This window comes from Canis aureus, chromosome 9, assembly GCF_053574225.1.
Source record: "Canis aureus isolate CA01 chromosome 9, VMU_Caureus_v.1.0, whole genome shotgun sequence".
NCBI classification, from domain to species: Eukaryota; Metazoa; Chordata; class Mammalia; order Carnivora; family Canidae; genus Canis; species Canis aureus.
Window position 1 is genome coordinate 44,474,095 of NC_135619.1, and position 20,594 is coordinate 44,494,688.

Below are 20,594 nucleotides of genomic sequence, written 5' to 3' on the forward strand. Positions count from 1 at the left end.
ACTTTGCACATCCAATATTTTTGGATTGGATTAAGGTATTTTTCCTTAATCATTCCCTAAATTTTTTTAATGTGGTAGAAATCTATAACATAAAATGTACCATCATAACCATTTTTAAGCGTACATTTCAGTAATGTTAAGTCTATCTGCATTGTTGTGACTTAAGATTTTAAATACTTAAAAACATATATCTTTAGAAAGATCTCTCTTTATCAGGAAATAAATATTATCTCAGAATCTTCTTTTAGAGGAAATTTGAAGCATTCCTGTTCCCAACTCTGACCTGAATCATTGGCCTCTGAGGCCAAATCAAACCTATCAAATGGATCTTACAGAAGTATGCTTTCCTCTATGCTGAGAGAAGGTTGCAAGGCGGGTCCAATCTCCTGTAACATCGATTTGAGAGCTCAGATAATGAAAATCTTGGATATAATGTTTAACCCAAATCATAAACACTGGGATCATTTTTGAATTACTTGATTTTATGTTCTAGACTTTCATTATTGAAAAATGAACTAATATGTTTTAGAAAGATTTTTCAAGGGAAATAATTAAAATGATTTTTCTGATTTGCCTTTATTAAGTCAAAAGTTTAGTTAATAAAGTACTACATTTCTTAAACATCAGAACTTAAATGACCAACGTTCTAGTTTTTCATAATTGTCTTTTATAAAATCACATCGCATGACATTTCTTCTTCCTTAAAGACACTCAAATCACTTTACATATAGGTATTGAGAAAATTCATATTTGAGTGGGATACAATAGTGACAAACGTTAAGTGACAGTTCTTCAAAAGGAAAACAGTGCACCAAGAAAGACATCTATCTAATGGTCATTACCTTAAATCAAGTTCAAGTCCCTTTGGTATAAATGCACCTGTTTGTGGATAGTTTTTATATTACATTGGACCAAAATTAGTAAGAGTATAAGATTTTCCTTTTATGGTTTGTTTCTTAAAATATTACCTCTCCTGTAGACTTTTCCTTTGCAACAGAAAAGTAAATCATTTCTTTCTTACATGTTTGTATTTTCAGCCAACTCAGACAGTAATGCCAGGACAAGTCATGCGGGTTACAACAGGTGCTCCAATCCCCTGCGGTGCTGATGCAGTAGTACAAGTAGAAGATACTGAGCTAATCAGGGAATCCGATGATGTACGTCATCACCAGGTCTTAGCACTCTGTTCCTATGGCAATGTTATAAATCATGCCCATTTTCTGCACTGTTTATAAGATTAATCCAGTTGTGGGTTTTTGTGTGTTTTTTTATAGGGTCTTTTTGGTAACTAAAGATTTTACATTGTAGAGTGTGTCTCCAGTAAATAGGAATTGCCTTATATTTGAACATCTTTTGATACAGGAAATATTTTTATGATCATTACTGTAATTATAACAGAATTTAAACTGCATTTGATCCATGAAATTTCACTCTTTCTTTCTTTCCAAGAAGGAAAGTATCTCAAGATAGAACAGCAGAGACATTAACTGTTGACATACTTTACAGCTGAGAAATTTGTTCAAGACTAGCTTCTGATAAAATGTGAAGGAGAATTTACAGAAGAATTTAACAAAGAACACTTGGGCAAGTTCTTGAATGTTACACTAAGCCAAGCATTTGAACCAAATAACCCTTCAACTCTGGTTTTCTATAATTCAGAAAAATCTTTGCCATCAAATGATAGCCTGGAAAAATTAAATTTGTGTCAGTGCCCCCTCTATAGCTTACAATTAAAGGATTCAGAATTTTCCTTGGTCTAAACAGGCCTTCATCTTACTGAAACTAGTGGCAATTATTGGAACCAGAGTATCAGCCACTAATAAAAGAATAGTTTCAACTGACATTTTAATGGTTGGCTACCATAAATTGTTTTTTGAAGTAGTTTAAGATATTTTATATCTTAAAAGCTAGAGCTAAAATAAATATTCTTCTGGGCTGGCTACATAGTAAAATTTGGACATGCTGAGAGACAGCCACTTTTCTTGATCTAGGATTTTCTTTTTAATCACTTTCCCACATTTAAGGCTTATAAAATTCAACACTTGGCATACAGATCACATTGCCTGCTGTTAAAACTGTCCAACAGATTTATTGGCTTCAGGGAAGCCAGCAGAACATTGAAATCCAGCACACAGGCATCCACAGACTCTGCCAGGTGACAAGACACAGTTCCAGTGTCAAAATATTATTCACAGCCCATAAATGTAAAATTAATGATCACCATTAATTTACAGAAATCTACTACCAGGAAAACTGTAAGTCCTCACTGAAATTTCTGCAGGTATTTGGAAAACTTGGCATAGTACCCATATTATGTACCCAATTATGTACCCAATTATAGCATTGAGCATTATAAAATTGAGCATAATTCATGGGAACAGAAGAGACAGGTTATCTCCATCTACGTTCACTGTTATCTATTAGGGTAGCCATATAGATATATTTTTTGTTTTCCCTTGAGAATGCTACTTACAATCTAAGATCCAGTATTTGAATTGGTACATTTTTAAAAAGCATGAAAATTATGAAAAAAATGTTTTGTTTATTTATAAATAAATTTATTGGTATCAAACTTAGTTTTTCAGGAACCTGTGGTTCAAAATGTGTAGCAAATGTTTCTGTTTTTCTATATTTGTATATGTTCTGGACCTATCTGATGATAAAAGCATCTGAGTAGCTAAATTGTATTGATCAGAAATTCCCTTAGATTATTCTGTTCAAAATTACATGACTTGCTCTTATTATAGGGCACTGAGGAACTTGAAGTACGAATTCTAGTGCAAGCTCGACCAGGCCAAGATATCAGGTAATGTATAATGTATAAAATGTATGGCCGACTTTTGTTTCTACATGATCATGAACTCAGGAGAGTATGGCTATTGTAAATCCACAGCTCAGTCAATTACCCATTAGTGTTCAAGACTTTTAACAAATAGCAAAATGAATTTTCTTAATTCTACATCTCCTGTCTACTCAGCCTACTTTTTCATAAATGTAGTAAAGGCAAATGAAATAGTCCAAAGCAACTTGAGAAAGAAGTAAAGTCATAAGCCTACTTAATCCACAAATAATCCTACTACTTCTAGATAATCCAGAATTACCCAACCCTACGCCTAGATAATCCAGAATTTGGTATAACACAGATAATCCTAGAGTTGAGTTTTTCTGCAGTTAACTAATAGCCCCTCCTCTACTGACTACCAATAATAATGGAATAATCTGCTATTCTTTATATACAAAGATACTGTCTTACCATAAGTAGTACATAAACTTTAAATTATTTTTAATTATTAATTAAATAAATTAAATAATTATTTAATTATTAATTAAATAATTTTAAATTATTTTTCTTACATTGGAATATATTTACCCTGGTCCCATCAATACTGATATGCTCAAATGTCCTTATAACAAAGCTACAGTTCTCACATCCCTAAGGCAAGAAGCCACTCTGAGTGGACTTCTGTGGCCACAGACTTGGGCCAGTGTAAGTTATCTGAAGAGAAATTATCCCTGTGACTGTATGTAACCTCATCAGTGTTATTCTTCTCACCTCAAAGCTAATATGCTGTGGCCCTCTTATCCCTAATGCCACTAGATATTTTCACATACATTCTTGCCTTATATCAAAGAAAGTTTGCAATTGGTGTTTTTGACTGTAATGTAATACAAAGCAATTTGTAAAATAGTTTTCAAATGTGAAGTAACATACTCCTGTTTAGCAGTAATAGAAATCCTATTTTCTCTCTTCTACTGTGTGATTAGAAGCTTTTTATTTTATCATTCTGTTCCTGCCTCATCTCTTGACTTTTTTCTCCTCGAGTGTCTTCCTTCGACACTAAAGTCAGTTGAGAAAATATTATTCTTAGTCATACTCCTTATGGTTCTGCTTTGACTTTCAGACCCATCGGCCATGACATTAAAAGAGGGGAATGCGTTTTGGCCAAAGGAACCCATATGGGCCCCTCAGAGATTGGTCTTCTGGCAACTGTAGGTGTCACAGAGGTTGAAGTTAATAAGTTTCCAGTTGTTGCAGTCATGTCAACAGGGAATGAGGTAAAAAAAAAGGGGGGTTGGGGATGGGTAATTGGACTTCCAGGTAAAAGTCTTTTTGACCACTGTTCTGTGTTGTAAATAGAACATTGTGGATTATAGATTTTACCACATACCTATAACAGGGAAATAATAAGTTGGCTTCAGGATAGTTCAAGTACAAAAGATAAGAAGAAGGAAAACTTGAAATTACGTACTGAGAAATCTTTCCTTCCATTTATTAGAATAAAATATTATAACCAATGGCCTTTCTACACACTCAGTACATATAAACCAAGAATGATTACTGCTAGCTATTGATGTTCAACTATGCAAATTTAGTGCTCAATCTATTAGGATAATTAATTCTACCCACCTTGCTGCTGAGATGATGGGCCACCTCTGTGTGGGAAATAAATCAATGAATTGGGACACAATGGTTAGCCCTTCATCTTGCTAGAAGTTCCATATGATCCTTGATCATTAGGAAGGATTTGATAATCTTTTCTTTTTCTCCAAAGATAGCATCTGTAAGTGGCGTGTTTCTCAGTATGCCAAATGTCATTTCAGCCCTGATTTAGAAGGGAGATTTAGTCAATCTTTTCTGAAAACTCTTGAAAATTTTCCTGTTCCATGTTTTGCTTAGGTTATATAAAAAGTCAGAAGTTCTAATCAATCTGGGAATATGGAAAAAGGATCTGCTGGTAATTCAAAGCCTAAGAAAGAATCAGATACTGTGTTTTTTAGCCCTTTAGACCTTACTATTTTTAAGAAGATTAACAGGATTTCTTTTTTTTCCTCTTTTAATCTCTAATTTTTTATTTTGAAAATAAGCAATTAATATATCATTATTTTTAATTTCTTAAAGTCTTGGAAATGAACATTCTCAAAGGTCTCTCCATTACCTCTATAGCTCTTTTAGAAAGGGCAAAAGAAAAGAATAGAATATTTGTTTTGCTACTGGAGAGATGAATGAGCATTCTAGACCCAGTATAGGTACACTGGTCATTCCCTAAAACTATTGACTGACCCAAAACATTCTTTTCAATTGATCTACATAGTGAATATTTTAATATCCTTAGGACCAATTGACACCATGTTTAGCATCAAAAAAGGAAATTTCTGATAAACTGGTTGACTTAACGAACAACTCTTATTTGTGATTTATTTATATGCTCTGTGCATCTAGGTGAGTTCATGGGGTTTGGGAAAGCTAAAGAAAATGAGCAAATTCATAAGTAGCTAGTTATTAGGCAATTTTGTTTAAGCTATATTTCTTGTATTCTTCCTATTGTTTTTGTAGGGCTGGACTATAGTCTCACTTATCCTCCAGAGTACATTGGTAGTAATATTTTAAAGCTATCATACATTCTGTATTACAGCTATTTACTAGTGGTAAAGAAAAGTGATGGGGTAAGACTAGAAATGATACTTATATCATGGAGTCTAAGGAAGAATTTTTAGTCCTAGTTCTCTGCCTCCCCAGGCTTGATTATCCTTGGAGACACTTTGATAGATGCTACTTTCTGTGGCCTTCTGTATTTATTGTGGTTTTCCAAGGGAATAATGTTTCCAAATCTCTAAATCCACAATCTAAAATAATATTTCTAAATACATAATCTCTGGTTCCATATAGCTCGGCATTCCTTCCCTATTTCTATCCAAGTTTAGCTGTTATTATGACTCTTTATGATTGTATAGTTTAGTTCAACAAATGTTTATTGGGTACCTCTATGCCAGGCATTATACTGGAAACTGGGGATAAAAAAGATGAATAAAATACAGTATCTCTTCTGAAGGCTTGAGATCTTTGATAGACAGAAAATAATGGAAAAAAGTATTTATTTTCAGTGAGACCAAAGAAATTACACTTGTCTATTAGTGTGGCAAGTCTATAATTTAGGTAGTCACAGCACAAGCTCCCCTTAAGTACTAACTGATTTCCCATGATATGTGTGGCTTCACATATGTCCATTTTTCAATCCAGTGTGGTATATTGGCTAACAGAACAATGGCCTGAGGCAATCCAAATAATGCTATACAAGATGTCTGTATATATTATCTTTAAAACCTGCCCAGTATTTTGTGACTACATGTGTTTGTTTGGGATGAAGGAATTATTTCAAAATCGGGGAGATACAGTTGTAGACTATAATATCAAACAGTTGGTGTAGATATTTGTTGGTTTCAACAAACTGTGTATGTTAACATTTAGGCAATATCATCCAGGAGGTACATAATTGTGGCATACACTTACAAACTCATGCATTTGTTCAATAAATATTTTTTAAGCATCTATTACATGCTAGAATGCCCATCAGGGTTTATCTTAACTAAAATCAGACTTATAAGATGTGAATACACTGTACTGTGAACCAGTTTATTTAGAAAGATTTTGAACAGGAAACTCAGTGTCCAGCAAGGCTGCATCAGACTTTCATCTTCAGTTGAACTAGTCCTCTTAATCATCTACACAGCCATCCAAGAACTATTCTTTTTTTTCTCCAAGTGACATTCAGATACAAGGGAACAAGAATTATACTAGGAGAGTATGGGAGCCACCAACTTAGAAGCATGTCCTACATAGGAATCAACATTTCTTATAACAGTCTTAGGCAGCTCCCAGGATCCCAAAAGGGAAATGTCCAGATACAAATGCCACTACATTCACAAAAGCCCGAAGCTATGGCTTCCCACTAGGTATTTATTGTTCATTTATAGTTCCTTCTAGTCCCTGTGTAAGTTTTCGATCAGAGATGACTTTTCCCATAAGAAATGCTGCCTAGTAACAAGCTGACTCATCTTTATCAAATTTCCGGGGGAATAGAACTAGAAAGTTAACCCAAGCTCAAATTTGTCCTTAGGGATGGAAAAGAGTTTTATTAACTCGTTACCCTCACGTAAGAAAATTAGAAAATAATAATAAAACTGACTATAAGTCATTCTGCTTTTTATTATTACCATGAACTGACAACTCTAAACAATGTCAGTGATAAAATATTCTTCTCCATTAAGGCAAACCATTTTCACCACCCCTCCCCATTTAGTATACTACCGTACTGATACCAGGCACTGTTCTGACTGTTTAGGATATAGCAGCAAACAAGACAAATTCCCTGTTCTTACAGAATTTATATTCTGAGGGAGGCAGGGTAGAGAGATAGTCAATGAACAAATAGCAGCAAGTGGTATGAAGAAAAATAAAGGATAAGATGATAAAGACTAGTAGTAGAAGCGGTACATGCCAGATATTACCTGCTGAAACCTACCCTACATCAGCCCTTTCATATTCTCACCTATACAATAAGACTGGAAAGCTGAAAACCACAGCTGTGGTCCTGTTAGGTATTGTCATTACGATGCATTAACACAATATTAGAAGTTGGAAAAAAGTTAACAGAAGTATAATATCCTCAATTCTCATTAACATCACTTTCTTCAAGCAGCCCTAGGGACAGTGGTGACTTTTCTCCTTTTGTTTCTCCAAACCTCCCAACATATTTGTAACCAATTTCCTACATTAAATCCTTTTTTCTCCCACTCCCCTCCATTTGAAATACCTAGACAATTTGGTTTTCCTTTCCAGACCTGACTGATTGAGCTTTCTATTTTGCATAGTATAATCAGGCCTCACTGATAAGGCAAAATTAGAGTGGAAATCTGAAGGTATTGAGGGTGTGTGCCATATGAGGGGAATTGAGTTCCAAGCAAAGGAACAACAGAGAATGAAAAATCCCTGAGGTAGGCTGTGTGTTTGTCATGTTTGTGGCTGAAGTATAGAGGGAAAGGAGCAAAGTAAAAGGAAGTGAGGTTGGGGAGATAACAGAAACAAGACCATTTTATTCGAAAGAGTCAGTTTTTTTGTGGGTTTTTTGTTTTTGTTTTTGTTTTTTTTTAGGGGGGTAAATTGTAATTTTTTTTTAAACAAATATACAACTTGGAATGGATTTGAGGCAAATTGTGCCATAAGCAGATTTTCTTTAAGTGGCTAAAACAAAGTTTAAAAAGCAAGTAACAATAAAAGAAAATGTTTCTGGTACAGGACCAGCAGTACAAAAAAATAGTGTAAAAGTACCTGGATAATAAACCTGTTCTGCAATAGTGCAGGTTTTAAGTATATATTGTTGACTGGGGATCCCTGGGTGGCGCAGTGGTTTAGCGCCTGCCTTTGGCCCAGGGCGCGATCCTGGAGACCCGGGATCAAATCCCACGTCAGGCTCCCGGTGCATGGAGCCTGCTTCTCCCTCTGCCTGTGTCTCTGCCTCTCTCTCTCTCTCTCTGTGACTATCATAAATAAAAAAAAAAAAAAAAAAAAAATTTATATTGTTGACTGTCCAGAGTCCATGCAGAGTTACAACTCCACACTTCAACAACAACATGTTGACAGTTCCTAAAGAAAACTACTTAAAAAAAGGCATAACCCAGATGTTCCCTCATTTCCATCTAAGTTTAGATGTGCAGAAGAGCTTAGATATATCCAGAGTAAGCCACATGCAACATGACACTTGATCAATTTTCTAAAATAAGATTTCAGGACAATGACAGTAAGATAAGGGAAGAAAACATGGAGGAATGAAGTCCTAATCACTATACATGCATATTTTTTGACAGCAGGGGGAAACCTTTTACAAATAAGTTACAAAGAAAAGGCAAATAAACAATTTTGTACAAGAAATTTAACACATTCTGCACAATGTCTTCACTTTGCTGTCATCATTTGTACAAAATCTTCATAGTTTACTTGACCATCACCATCAATATCTGCTTCCCTGATCATTTCATCAACCTCTTCATCTGTTAACTTCTCTCCCAGGTTTGTCATCACATGGCAAAGCTCTGCTGCACCAATATAGCCATTGCCATCCTTATCAAACACACGGAATGCTTCTCTGATTTCTTCTTCACTGTCTGTGTCTTTCATTTTTCTTGCCATCATTGTCAGAAATTCCGGGAAGTCAATTGTACCATTACCATCAGCATCTACTTCATTAATCATGTCCTGTAACTCTGCTTCTGTGGGATTCTGCCCAAGAAACCTCATTACAGTTCCCAATTCCTTTGTTGTTATAGTTCCATCACCATCCTTGTCAAATAGTGAAAAAGCTTCTTTGAATTCTGCAATCTGCTCCTCAGTCAGTTGGTCAGCCATGCTGCAAGCGCTACCGGTCTCCAAGAAGCGACCACACAAGCACTCAGCTCCCTCGCCCCACTCAAACTAATTTAAAGAGTCAGTTTTGAGGAAGGGAAACATAACATGAAATATAACATGTCTTAAGTTATTAATGTTTACTCTGGTTTCAAAGTAGCATGGCATATAGGAGAGAAAAGGAAAAAAGCAGGGAGACTGGTTAGAAAGATATGTAATATTCAGCAAGAGATTTGGACCAGTGTGGTAGTAGTGGAGATGGTGAGAAATAATTAGATCCAGAATGTATTCTGAAAGTAAACCCAACAGGTTTTGCTGGTGAATTCAAAGTAGAATATAAGAGAAAGTGGGGAGTCAAGATGAATTCCAAGGTTTTGACCTGAGCAATTCTAAGGATTGTTATCACTTACCCGGTGAGAAAGATTAGGAAGCAGAAATCAGGGCTTCTGTTTTAGACACATTTAAGTTTGAGATACTTATTAGAAATTATAGTAGAAATATTGAGTAGGCAATTGAACATATTGTCTGGAGCTTAGGAGAAAGATTAGAGCTAAAGATATATTTTTGGAAGTTATCAGCATATATACAGTATTTTAAATCATGAGACTAGATAATGTCACCTAGGAAATGAATATACATAGAAGATAAAAATTTTACACTTAGGAGGCAACTGTATCTTCCTCCTTTTTCCCTGACCTTTATATTTCCCAGTTTTCTGTTTTGTTTTACTTTACATTTCTCAGTTTTATTTTCTAATTTTGACTCTTGATGATATCATCTATTTCCCAATCCTTGAAATTTTAGATGGTGACCTGAAGGCCTTTAAACTGGACATCAGTCAGCCAGCTGCCATTAGTTCAGGAAGTAAGACTTTATGCATATTTTCTAGTTACTCAAAGTACAAGCAATATTTCTTTAGTAGGTGCTGGGTCTTCTAGTTTTGAGGGTACTGTTTGACTTTCAGCCATATTTTATAACATATTTATTCATTTAATATTCTCTCTTTCTGTCTCTCCATCTTACTCCCTTTCTATCACATATGCTCATGCGCACACACACACACACACACACACACGCGCAGAATTAAATGTATTCATCTCCACTATGTGTTTGCTTACTCTGTTACATTTTCTATCATTTTCTTGGCCATCGTCAAAAACAAAGGCCTGTACAAACAAGTTTGAACTTTAGATATATAAAATTTCCCTAAAATCTCCATATAATATTCTTTGCATCTTCTACAAGCAGCTGCTATTACAGAACTATAATATTTAACTTTACTAATAAGAGAGGGAACAGAAAGATGAGTGCCTACTGTGACCAGTATCACTATGTGCTTTATGATTAAAAGCAACACTATGAGGACAGTATAATTATCCTTCATTTTAAGTATGAGAAAATTGAAGCTCAAAAACAAAACAATTTTCTATTTGCATAAAATCATCTATTTTTTTGTAAATAATGGAGCCTCATTTCACAACTAAGTCTTCTGGCTGTAATGACTTTTTTCCCACTGTGCCACAATGCTTCCCACCGGAGATTCCTTACATTTCATTTCTCCAGCTTACAGTGGCAGTCCCTAAAACCTATCAGGTTAGGTCATTTTTACTTTCATTACTTTCTTCTAGCTATACTGTACTTCTTGTCCAGATTAAAGACCATGACCTACCACTTTAATGTTGCTCTCAATAACACTTCAGATAGCCTGACTCCTTTAATCTATACCTTTGCTTAGTATGCTAATACCTAAACTGATTGACTCCATCCTCTACTTTCTCCATTTTTGCTCCCAAGCAGACAAAACATTACCAAAAAAAATTCAGAGAACTGTGATTACCTGGCCCACAACAAATTTCTGCCATTTAATGTCAACGTGGTACTTAAAATTCTTCAATAATTCTGATGTCACTGTCTTGTCAATTTATACATTGTATATCCTAATTTTTTCTATGTCTCATTTTTTAAATTTATTTTTTATTTTTTAAATTTAAACTTAATTAGCCAATATATAATACATCATTAGTTTCAGATGTAGAGTTCAATAATTCATCAATTGTATATAATACCCAGTGCTCATCACATCACATGCTCTCCTAAATGCCCATCACCCAATACCCCTTCCCCCCACCGACCTCCCCTCCAACAGCCCTCAGTTTATTTCCTATATTTTAGTCTCTTATGGGTTGTCTCCCTCTCTGATTTCTTTCCATTCTATTTTCCTTCCCTTCCCTTATGATCCTCTGTTTTGTTTCTTATATTCCATATGTGAGTGAAACCATTTGATAATTGTCTTTCTCTGATTGACTTATTTCACTCGGCATAATACTCTCCAGTTCCATCCACATCAATATAAACGGTAAGTATTCATACTTTCTGATGGCTGAGTAATATTCCATTGTGTGTATGTGTGTGTGTGTGTGTGTGTGTGTGTGTGTGTGTGTGTGTATCCATTCATCTGTCAGTGGACATCTCGGCTCTTTCCACAGTTTGACTAATGTGGACATTGCTGATATAAACATTGGGGTGCAGATGCTCCTTCAGATCACTGCATTTGTATCTTTGGGGTCAATAACTAGTAATATAATTAGGGTAGCTCTATTTTTAACCTCCTGAGGAACCTCCATACTGTTTTCCAGAGTGGCTGCACCAGCTTGCATTCCCACCAACAGTGCAAGAAGGTTCCCCTTTCTCCCCATCCTCACCAATGTATGTATCCTGACTTGTTAATTTTAGCCATTCTGACTACTGTGAGGTGGTATCTCATTGTGGTTTTTATTTGTATTTCCCTGATGCCAGGCGATATGGAGCATTTTCTCCTGTGTCTATTGGCCATTTGTAGGTCTTCTTTGGAGAAATGTCTGTTCATGTCTACTTTCTGCTCATTTCTTAACTAGATTATTTGGTTTTGGGATATTGAGTTTGATAAGTTCTTTATAGAATTTTGGATACTAAACTTTTATCTGATAAGACATTTGCAATTATATTCTCTGATTCTATAGGTTGTCTTTAGGTTTTGTCAACTGTTTCCTTTACTGTGCAAAAGCTTTTTATCCTGATGAAGTCCCAATAGTTCATTTTTGCTTTTGTTTCCCTTACCTCTGGAGACGTGTCTAGCAAGAAGTTGCTGTGGCCAAGGTCAAAGAGGTTTCTGCCTATATTCTCTTCTACGATTTTGGTAGATTCCTGTCTCACATTTAGGTCTTTCACATATTTTGAGTTTACCTTTGAGTATGGTGTAAGGAAATGGCCCAGTTTCATTCTTTTACATTGTGACTTTCCCAACACCATTTGTTGAAGAGACTATCCTTTTTCCATTGGCTTTCTTTCCTGCTTTGTCAAAGATGAGTTGACCTTAGAGTTGAGGGTCCATTTCTGGGTTCTTTATTCTGTTCCATTGATCTACGTGTCTGTTTTTTTGTTTTTTTAAGATTTTATTTATTTATTCATGAGAGACACAGAGAGAGAGGCAGAGACACAGAGGGAGAAGCAGGCTCCATGCAGGGATCCCGATGTGGGAATTGATCCCTAGACGCTAGGGCCACACCATGGGCCAAAGGCAGGCACTAAACCGCTGAGCCATCCAGGGATCCCCTATGTGTCTGTTTTGTGCCAGTACCATACTATCTTGATGATTACAGCTGTATAATACAGCTTGAAGTCCAGCATTGTGATGCCATCAGCTTTGGTTTTCTTTTTCAGCATTCCTCTGGCTATTCAGGGTCTTTTCTGGTTCCATACAAATTTTAGGATTATTTGTTCCAGCTCTATGAAAAATATCATTGGCATTTTGATAGGAATTGCATTGAATGTGCAGATTGCTCTCAGTAACATAGACATTTTAACAATATTTATTCTTCCAATCTATGAGCATAGAATGTTTTTCCATTTCTTTATTTCTTCCTCAATTTCTTTCCTGAGTGTTTTTGTGGTTTTCAGAATACAGATGCTTTACCTCTTTGGTTAAGTTTATTCCTAGATATCTTCTGGGTTTTGGTGCAATTATAAATCAGATCAATTCCTTAATTTCTCTTTCTTCTGTCTCATTATTAGTGTTTAGAAATGCAGCGGAGAGCTTTTTCCCTAAGGTCAGGAACACAACAGGGATGTCCACTCTCACCACTGTTGTTCAACTTAGTACTAGAAGTCCTAGCCTCAGCAATCAGACAATAAAAAGAAGTAAAAGGCATTCAAATTGGCAAAGAAGTCAAACTCTCACTTTTCTCCAATGACATGATACTTTATGTGGAAAACCCAAAAGAGTCCACCCCAAAATTGCTAGAACTCATAGAGGAATTCAGCAGCATGGCAGAATATAAAATCAATACACAGAAATCAGCTGCATATCTGTATCTTCTTTAAACCTCAGTAACAACCATTCTCTCTCAGTTTTGGCAGATGACTTCAACACCTTTAGGGGAAAAAAATGAAGCTAAGAGATATTTGTCATACTGAGCTAGATGAGGGATCCCTCATCTTCTCTTTAACCCAAAATTTTCCCCATGCCTTTAGCTGTCTTCCTTTCTTCCAGTCTAAAAGGAAATGGTACTTCTTTCTAAGTTAAAGGTACAAGTAGATTGTTCTTTAGTTTCTAATTATTTGTGTGTGTGTGTGTTTGATTGTTTTCTCTCTAGTGGTTCATCCCCCTTCTACATTCAAATATACAGAGATTACCACTATTATAAGAAAACCTATATTTAAACATCCTGTTGCCTCCTTGAGCTACTCCACTATTTCCCTCCTACAGACTACTAGATTTGTTGAAAGAGAGACCTGCATTCATTGCCTTTCCTTCATAACTATCCACTTTCTTTTAAAACTCCCAAATCTGATTAGTGCTCGTTACCCAAGAAACTGCTTTCCGAGTACATTAGTAACTCCTAATCTCCAAATCCTGCTCTAAACTATTATTAGATACATAATTTGTTTACAGTTTCTCACAATTGAAATAGACAGTGCTGTGATGAACATTCATATTTATTTGCAACTACTAAAAAAATCTGCAAAAGAGATACACTCAAAAATAATACAGGTGAGGCGTGCCTGGGTGGATCAGTCAATAAGCAACCGGCTCTTGATTTCAGCTTGGGTCATGATCTCAGGGTCCTGGTATTGAGCTATGCTAGGTTCACACTCAGCAGGGAGCATGCTTTAGGATTCCCTCCTCCTCTGCCCCTCCCCTCCATGCATGTGCTCTCTCTCTCTTTCTGTCTCTTTAAAATAAATCTTTTAAAATAATAATAATAATACAGTTGAATCAAAGTGGAACTCTAAAAAAATTTAAGTAATCCAGGGGAAGGCAAAAAGTAAAGAAAAGGAAACAAACAAAAAACCCAAACAGGAAACAAAATATAAAATGGCAGATGTAAGCCCTAACATAGCAATAATTATATTAAATATGAGTGGCCTACTTTATTTGTAATTCCCATAACTGGAAACAGCAATAAAAAGGCATGAATTGTTGCTACATGCAGCAACCTGGATGGATCTCAATGGTATTATACTGAATGGGGGGAAATATGTAATATGTAAAAGATTATTACATATTATAAAGATGGAACATGTATTAGTGGTTCCCATAGGTTAGGAGTGGAGAGGAGGAAGAATGTGACTATTAGACATAGCATGAGGGATATCTTTGAGTTCTGTGTCTTGATTTTAGATGGCAGGTTACACAAATCTATTAATGTGGCAAAGTGGCAAAGAAGTATACAAATACCTTAGGCCAATGTCAGTTTCCTGGTTTTAATATTAGTCTATAGATATATAAAATGTTACCATTGGGGAAACTGGATAAAGAGTACTGGAACCTCTCTGTATTAGCTATGTAACTTTCTGTGAATATATTCTTACAGTTCTGAATGAGCTGGAGTTAAAACAAGATTTCTTTAAAGATTTATTCATTGGGATGCCTGGGTGGCTTAATCGGTTAAGCATCTGACTCTTGATTTTATCTCAGGCCATGATCTCAGGGTCATGAGATTGAACCCACGTTGGGCTCCATTCCAACAGGGAGTCTGCTTGGATTCCCTCTCTCCCTCCCTTGCCCCCTACTAATGCTAGCTTGCTCACGTTCTCCCTCTCTCTCTCAAATAAATAAATAAATCTTTTTGAAAAAAAGAATTCATCTTCTAAGTGTCTCAAGTTCTCAATTTTGTTACCCCTGTAACAAAAGAGATTAGCCATAAAAAAGCATGCACATTTATCTAATACAAGTTTTATGTGACATAAGAACTTTCATAAGAAAATGGAAGACCTGGAGGAGGGGCAAGATGGCGGGAGAGTAGGGTCTCCAAATCACCTGTCTCCACCAAATTACCTAGAAAACCTTCAAATTATCCTGAAAATCTATTAATTCGGCCTGAGAATTAAAGAGAGAACACCTGGAATGCTACAGTGAGAAGAGTTCGCGCTTCTATCAAGGTAGGAAGACGGGGAAAAAAGAAATAAAGAAACAAAGGCCTCCAAGGGGGAGGGGCCCCGCGAGGAGCCAGGCTGAGGCCGGGGCGAGTGTCCCCAGGACAGGAGAGCCCCGTCCCGGAGGAGCAGGAGCTGCACCGACCTTCCCGGGCGGAAAGGGGCTCGCAGGGAGTTGGAGCAGGACCCAGGAGGGCGAGGATGCCCTCGGGTTCCCTGGGACAGTAACAGAGCAACTGCGCGCCCAGGAGAGTGCGCCGAGCTCCCTAAGGGCTGCAGCGCGCACGGCGGGACCCGGAGCAGCTCGGGGGGTTCGGGCAGAGGAAGAGGCTCCGTGCCGAGGGGGCTGCGCGGTTCCAGGAGCAGCTCGGGGGGGGCTCGGGCGGCGGCTCCGCGGAGGGGGTTGCGCGGCCCGGGAGCGCGAATCCAACAGCGCAGGCTCCGGAGCACAGGGCGCCGGGACACAGCCCAGGATCCGGCCTCCCCCGGGACAGGCAGAGGCCGGGAGGGCCCAGGACAGCAAGGACGCTCCTGCCCCAGCTGAGCAGATCAGCGGCCCCGCTCGGAGCCTCCAGGCCCTGCAGACGGAGAGCTCCGGAGTTCCTGCGGGGGCTGAATCCAGGTTTCCAGAGCGGCCCCGCCACTGGGGCTGTTGCTCCTGGGGCCTCACGGGGTAAACAACCCGCACTGAGCCCTGCACCAGGCAGGGGCACAGCAACTCCCCCAACTGCTAACACCTGAAAATCAGCACAACAGGCCCCTCCCCCAGAAGACCAGCTAGACGGACAAGTTCCAGGGGAAGTCAAGGGACTTAAAGTACACAGAATCAGAAGATACTCCCCCGTGGTTCTTTTTGTTTTGTTTTGTTTTGTTTTGCTTTTTGATTTGTTTCCTTCCCCCACCCCTTTTTTTTCCTTTCTTTCTTTTTCTTTCTCTTTTTCTTTTTTTTTTTTTCGTTTTTTTCTTCCTTTTTTTTTCCTCTTTCTCTTTTCTTTCCTTCTTTCTCTCCTCTCTTTTTCTCCTTTTCCCAATACAACTTGCTTTTGGCCACTTTGCACTGAGCAAAATGACTAGAAGGAAAACCTCACCTTAAAAGAAAGAATCAGAAACAGTCCTCCCTCCCACAGAGTTACAAAACCTGGATTACAATTCAATGTCAGAAAGCCAATTCAGAAGCACTATTATACAGCTACTGGTGGCTCTAGAAAAAAGCATAAAGGACTCAAGAGACTTCATGACTGCAGAATTTAGAGCTAATCAGGCAGAAATTAAAAATCAATTGAATGAGATGCAATCCAAACTAGAAGTCCTAATGAGGAGGGTTAATGAGGTGGAAGAACGAGTGAGTGACATAGAAGACAAGTTGATAGCAAAGAGGGAAACTGAGGAAAAAAGAGACAAACAATTAAAAGACCATGAAGATAGATTAAGGGAAATAAACGACAGCCTGAGGAAGAAAAACTTACGTTTAATTGGTGTTCCCGAGGGCGCCGAAAGGGACAGAGGGCCAGAATATGTATTTGAACAAATTCTAGCTGTAAACTTTCCTAATCTGGGAAGGGAAACAGGCATTCAGATCCAGGAAATAGAGAGATCCCCCCTAAAATCAATAAAAACCGTTCAACACCTCGCCATTTAATAGTGAAGCTTGCAAATTCCAAAGATAAGGAGAAGATCCTTAAAGCAGCAAGAGACAAGAAATCCCTGACTTTTAGGGGGAGGAGTATTAGACCTCTCCACAGATACCTGGCAGGCCAGAAAGGGCTGGCAGGATATATTCAGGGTCCTAAATGAGAAGAACATGCAACCAAGAATACTTTATCCAGCAAGGCTCTCATTCAAAATGGAATGAGAGATAAAGAGCTTCCAAGACAGGCAGCAACTGAAAGAATATGTGAACTCCAAACCAGCTCTGCAAGAAATTTTAAGGGGGACTCTTAAAATTCCCCTTTAAGAAGAAGTTCAGTGGAACAATCCACAAAAACAAGGACTGAATAGATATCATGATGACACTAAACTCATATCTCTCAATAGTAACTCTGAATGTGAACGGGCTTAATGACCCCATGAAAAGGCGCAGGGTTTCAGACTGGATAAAAAAGCAGGACCCATCTATTTGCTGTCTACAAGAGACTCATTTTAGACAGAAGGACACCTACAGCCTGAAAATAAAAGGTTGGAGAACCATTTACCATTCGAATGGTCCTCAAAAGAAAGCAGGGGTAGCCATCCTTATATAGGATAAACTAAAATTTACCCCAAAGACTGTAGTGAGAGATGAAGAGGGACACTATATCATACTTAAAGGATCTATCCAACAAGAGGACTTAACAATCCTCAATATATATGCCCCGAATGTGGGAGCTGCCAAATATATAAATCAATTATTAACCAAAGTGAAGAAATACTTAGATAATAATACACTTATACTTGGTGACTTCAATCTAGCTCTTTCTATACTTGATAGGTCTTCTAAGCACAACATCTCCAAAGAAACGAGAGCTTTAAATGATACACTGGGCCAGATGGATTTCACAGATATCTACGGAACTTTACATCCAAACTCAACTGAATACACATTCTTCTCAAGTGCACATGGAACTTTCTCCAGAATAGACCACATACTGGGTCACAAATCGGGTCTGAACCGATACCAAAAGATTGGGATCATCCCCTGCATATTCTCAGACCATAATGCCTTGAAATTAGAACTAAATCACAAGAAGTTTGGAAGGACCTCAAACACGTGGAGGTTAAGGACCATCCTGTTAAAAGATGAAAGGGTCAACCAGGAAATTAAGGAAGAATTAAAAAGATTCATGGAAACTAATGAGAACGAAGATACAACCGTTCAAAATCTTTGGGATGCAGCAAAAGCAGTCCTAAGGAGGAAATACATCGCAATACAAGCATCCATTCAAAAACTGGAAAGAACTCAAATACAAAAGCTAACCTGACACCTAAAGGAGCTAGAGAAAAAACAGCAAATAGATCCTACACCCAGGAGAAGAAGAGAATTAATAAAGATTCGAGCAGAACTCAACGAAATCGAGACCAGAAGAACTGTGGAACAGATCAACAGAACCAGGAGTTGGTTCTTTGAAAGAATTAATAAGATAGATAAACCATTAGCCAGCCTTATTAAAAAGAAGAGAGAGAAGACTCAAATTAATAAAATCATGAATGAGAAAGGAGAGATCACTACCAACACCAAGGAAATACAAACGATTTTAAAAACATATTATGAACAGCTATACGCCAACAAATTAGGCAATCTAGAAGAAATAGACGCATTCCTGGAAAGCCACAAACTACCAAAACTGGAACAGGAAGAAATAGAAAACCTTAACAGGCCAATAACCAGGGAGGAAATTGAAGCAGTCATCAAAAACCTCCCAAGACACAAGAGTCCAGGGTCGGATGGCTTCCCAGGGGAATTTTATCAAACGTTTAAAGAAGAAACCATACCTATTCTCCTAAAGCTGTTTGGAAAGATCGAAAGAGATGGAGTACTTCCAAATTCGTTCTATGAGGCCAGCATCACCTTAATTCCAAAACCAGACAAAGACCCCACCAAAAAAAAGGAGAATTACAGACCAATATCCCTGATGAACATGGATGCAAAAATTCTCAACAAGATACTGGCCAATAGGATCCAACAGTACATTAAGAAAATTATTCACCATGACCAAGTAGGATTTATCCCCGGGACACAAGGCTGGTTCAACATCCGTAAAACAATCAATGTGATTCATCATATCAGCAAGAGAAAAGCCAAGAACCATATGATCCTCTCATTAGATGCAGAGAAAGCATTTGACAAAATACAGCATCCATTTCTGATCAAAACTCTTCAGAGTGTAGGGATAGAGGGAACATTCCTCAACATCTTAAAAGCCATCTACGAAAAGCCCACAGCAAATATCATTCTCAGTGGGGAAGCACTGGGAGCCTTTCCCCTAAGATCAGGAACAAGACAGGGATGTCCACTCTCACCACTGCTGTTCAACATAGTACTGGAAGTCCTAGCCTCAGCAATCAGACAACAAAAAGACATTAAAGGCATTCAAATTGGCAAAGAAGAAGTCAAACTCTCCCTCTTCGCTGATGACATGATACTCTACCTAGAAAACCCAAAAGTCTCCACCCCAAGATTGCTAGAACTCATACAGCAATTCGGTAGCATGGCAGGATACAAAATCAATGCCCAGAAATCAGTGGCATTTCTATACACTAACAATGAGACTGAAGAAAGAGAAATTAAGGAGTCAATCCCATTTATAATTGCACCCAAAAGCATAAGATACCTAGGAATAAACATAACCAAAGATGTAAAGGATCTATACCCTAAAAACTATAGAACACTTCTGAAAGAAATTGAGGAAGACACAAAGAGATGGAAAAATATTCCATGCTCATGGATTGGCAGAATTAATATTGTGAAAATGTCAATGTTACCCAGGGCAATATACACGTTTAATGCAATCCCTATCAAAATACCACGGACTTTCTTCAGAGAGTTAGAACAAATTATTTTAAGATTTGTGTGGAATCAGAAAAGATCCCGAATAGCCAGGGGAATTTTAAAAAAGAAAACCATATCTGGGGGCATCACAATGCCAGATTTCAGGTTGTATTACAAAGCTGTGGTCATCAAGACAGTGTGGTACTGGCACAAAAACAGACACATAGATCAATGGAACAGAATAGAGAACCCAGAAGTGGACCCTGAGCTTTATGGTCAACTAATATTCGATAAAGGAGGAAAGACTATCCATTGGAAGAAAGTCTCTTCAATAAATGGTGCTGGGAAAATTGGACATCCACATGCAGAAGAATGAAACTAGACCACTCTCTTTCACCATACACAAAGATAAACTCAAAATGGATGAAAGATCTAAATGTGAGACAAGATTCCATCAAAATCCTAGAGAAGAACACAGGCAACACCCTTTTTGAACTCGGCCACAGTAACTTCTTGCAAGATACATCCACGAAGGCA

General features: G+C 37.6%; 1 protein-coding gene, 1 long non-coding RNA gene and 1 pseudogene across 20 annotated transcripts in view; 1 reads left to right on the forward strand and 2 right to left on the reverse strand.

Annotated features, from left to right (window-relative positions):
* Positions 1-20,594, forward strand: part of GPHN (gephyrin) — a 620,043-nt gene that overhangs the window by 539,431 nt on the left and 60,018 nt on the right. For 7 of the 14 annotated variants that reach the window (XM_077909682.1, XM_077909673.1, XM_077909675.1 and 4 more), the window contains 3 exons: positions 1,038-1,172; positions 2,748-2,806; positions 3,903-4,056. In XM_077909682.1, coding sequence (XP_077765808.1) covers positions 1,038-1,172; positions 2,748-2,806; positions 3,903-4,056 — 348 coding nt within the window. The remainder of the gene's footprint in view (positions 1-1,037; positions 1,173-2,747; positions 2,807-3,902; positions 4,057-20,594) is intronic. The other 7 variants (XM_077909670.1, XM_077909674.1, XM_077909677.1 and 4 more) reach the window with 1 other exon arrangement.
* LOC144320764 (uncharacterized) overlaps positions 1-20,594 on the reverse strand; it is a 141,942-nt gene that overhangs the window by 53,452 nt on the left and 67,896 nt on the right. The gene's annotated exons all lie outside the window — the stretch shown is intronic.
* On the reverse strand, positions 8,693-9,247 carry LOC144320129 (calmodulin-1 pseudogene; annotated as a pseudogene).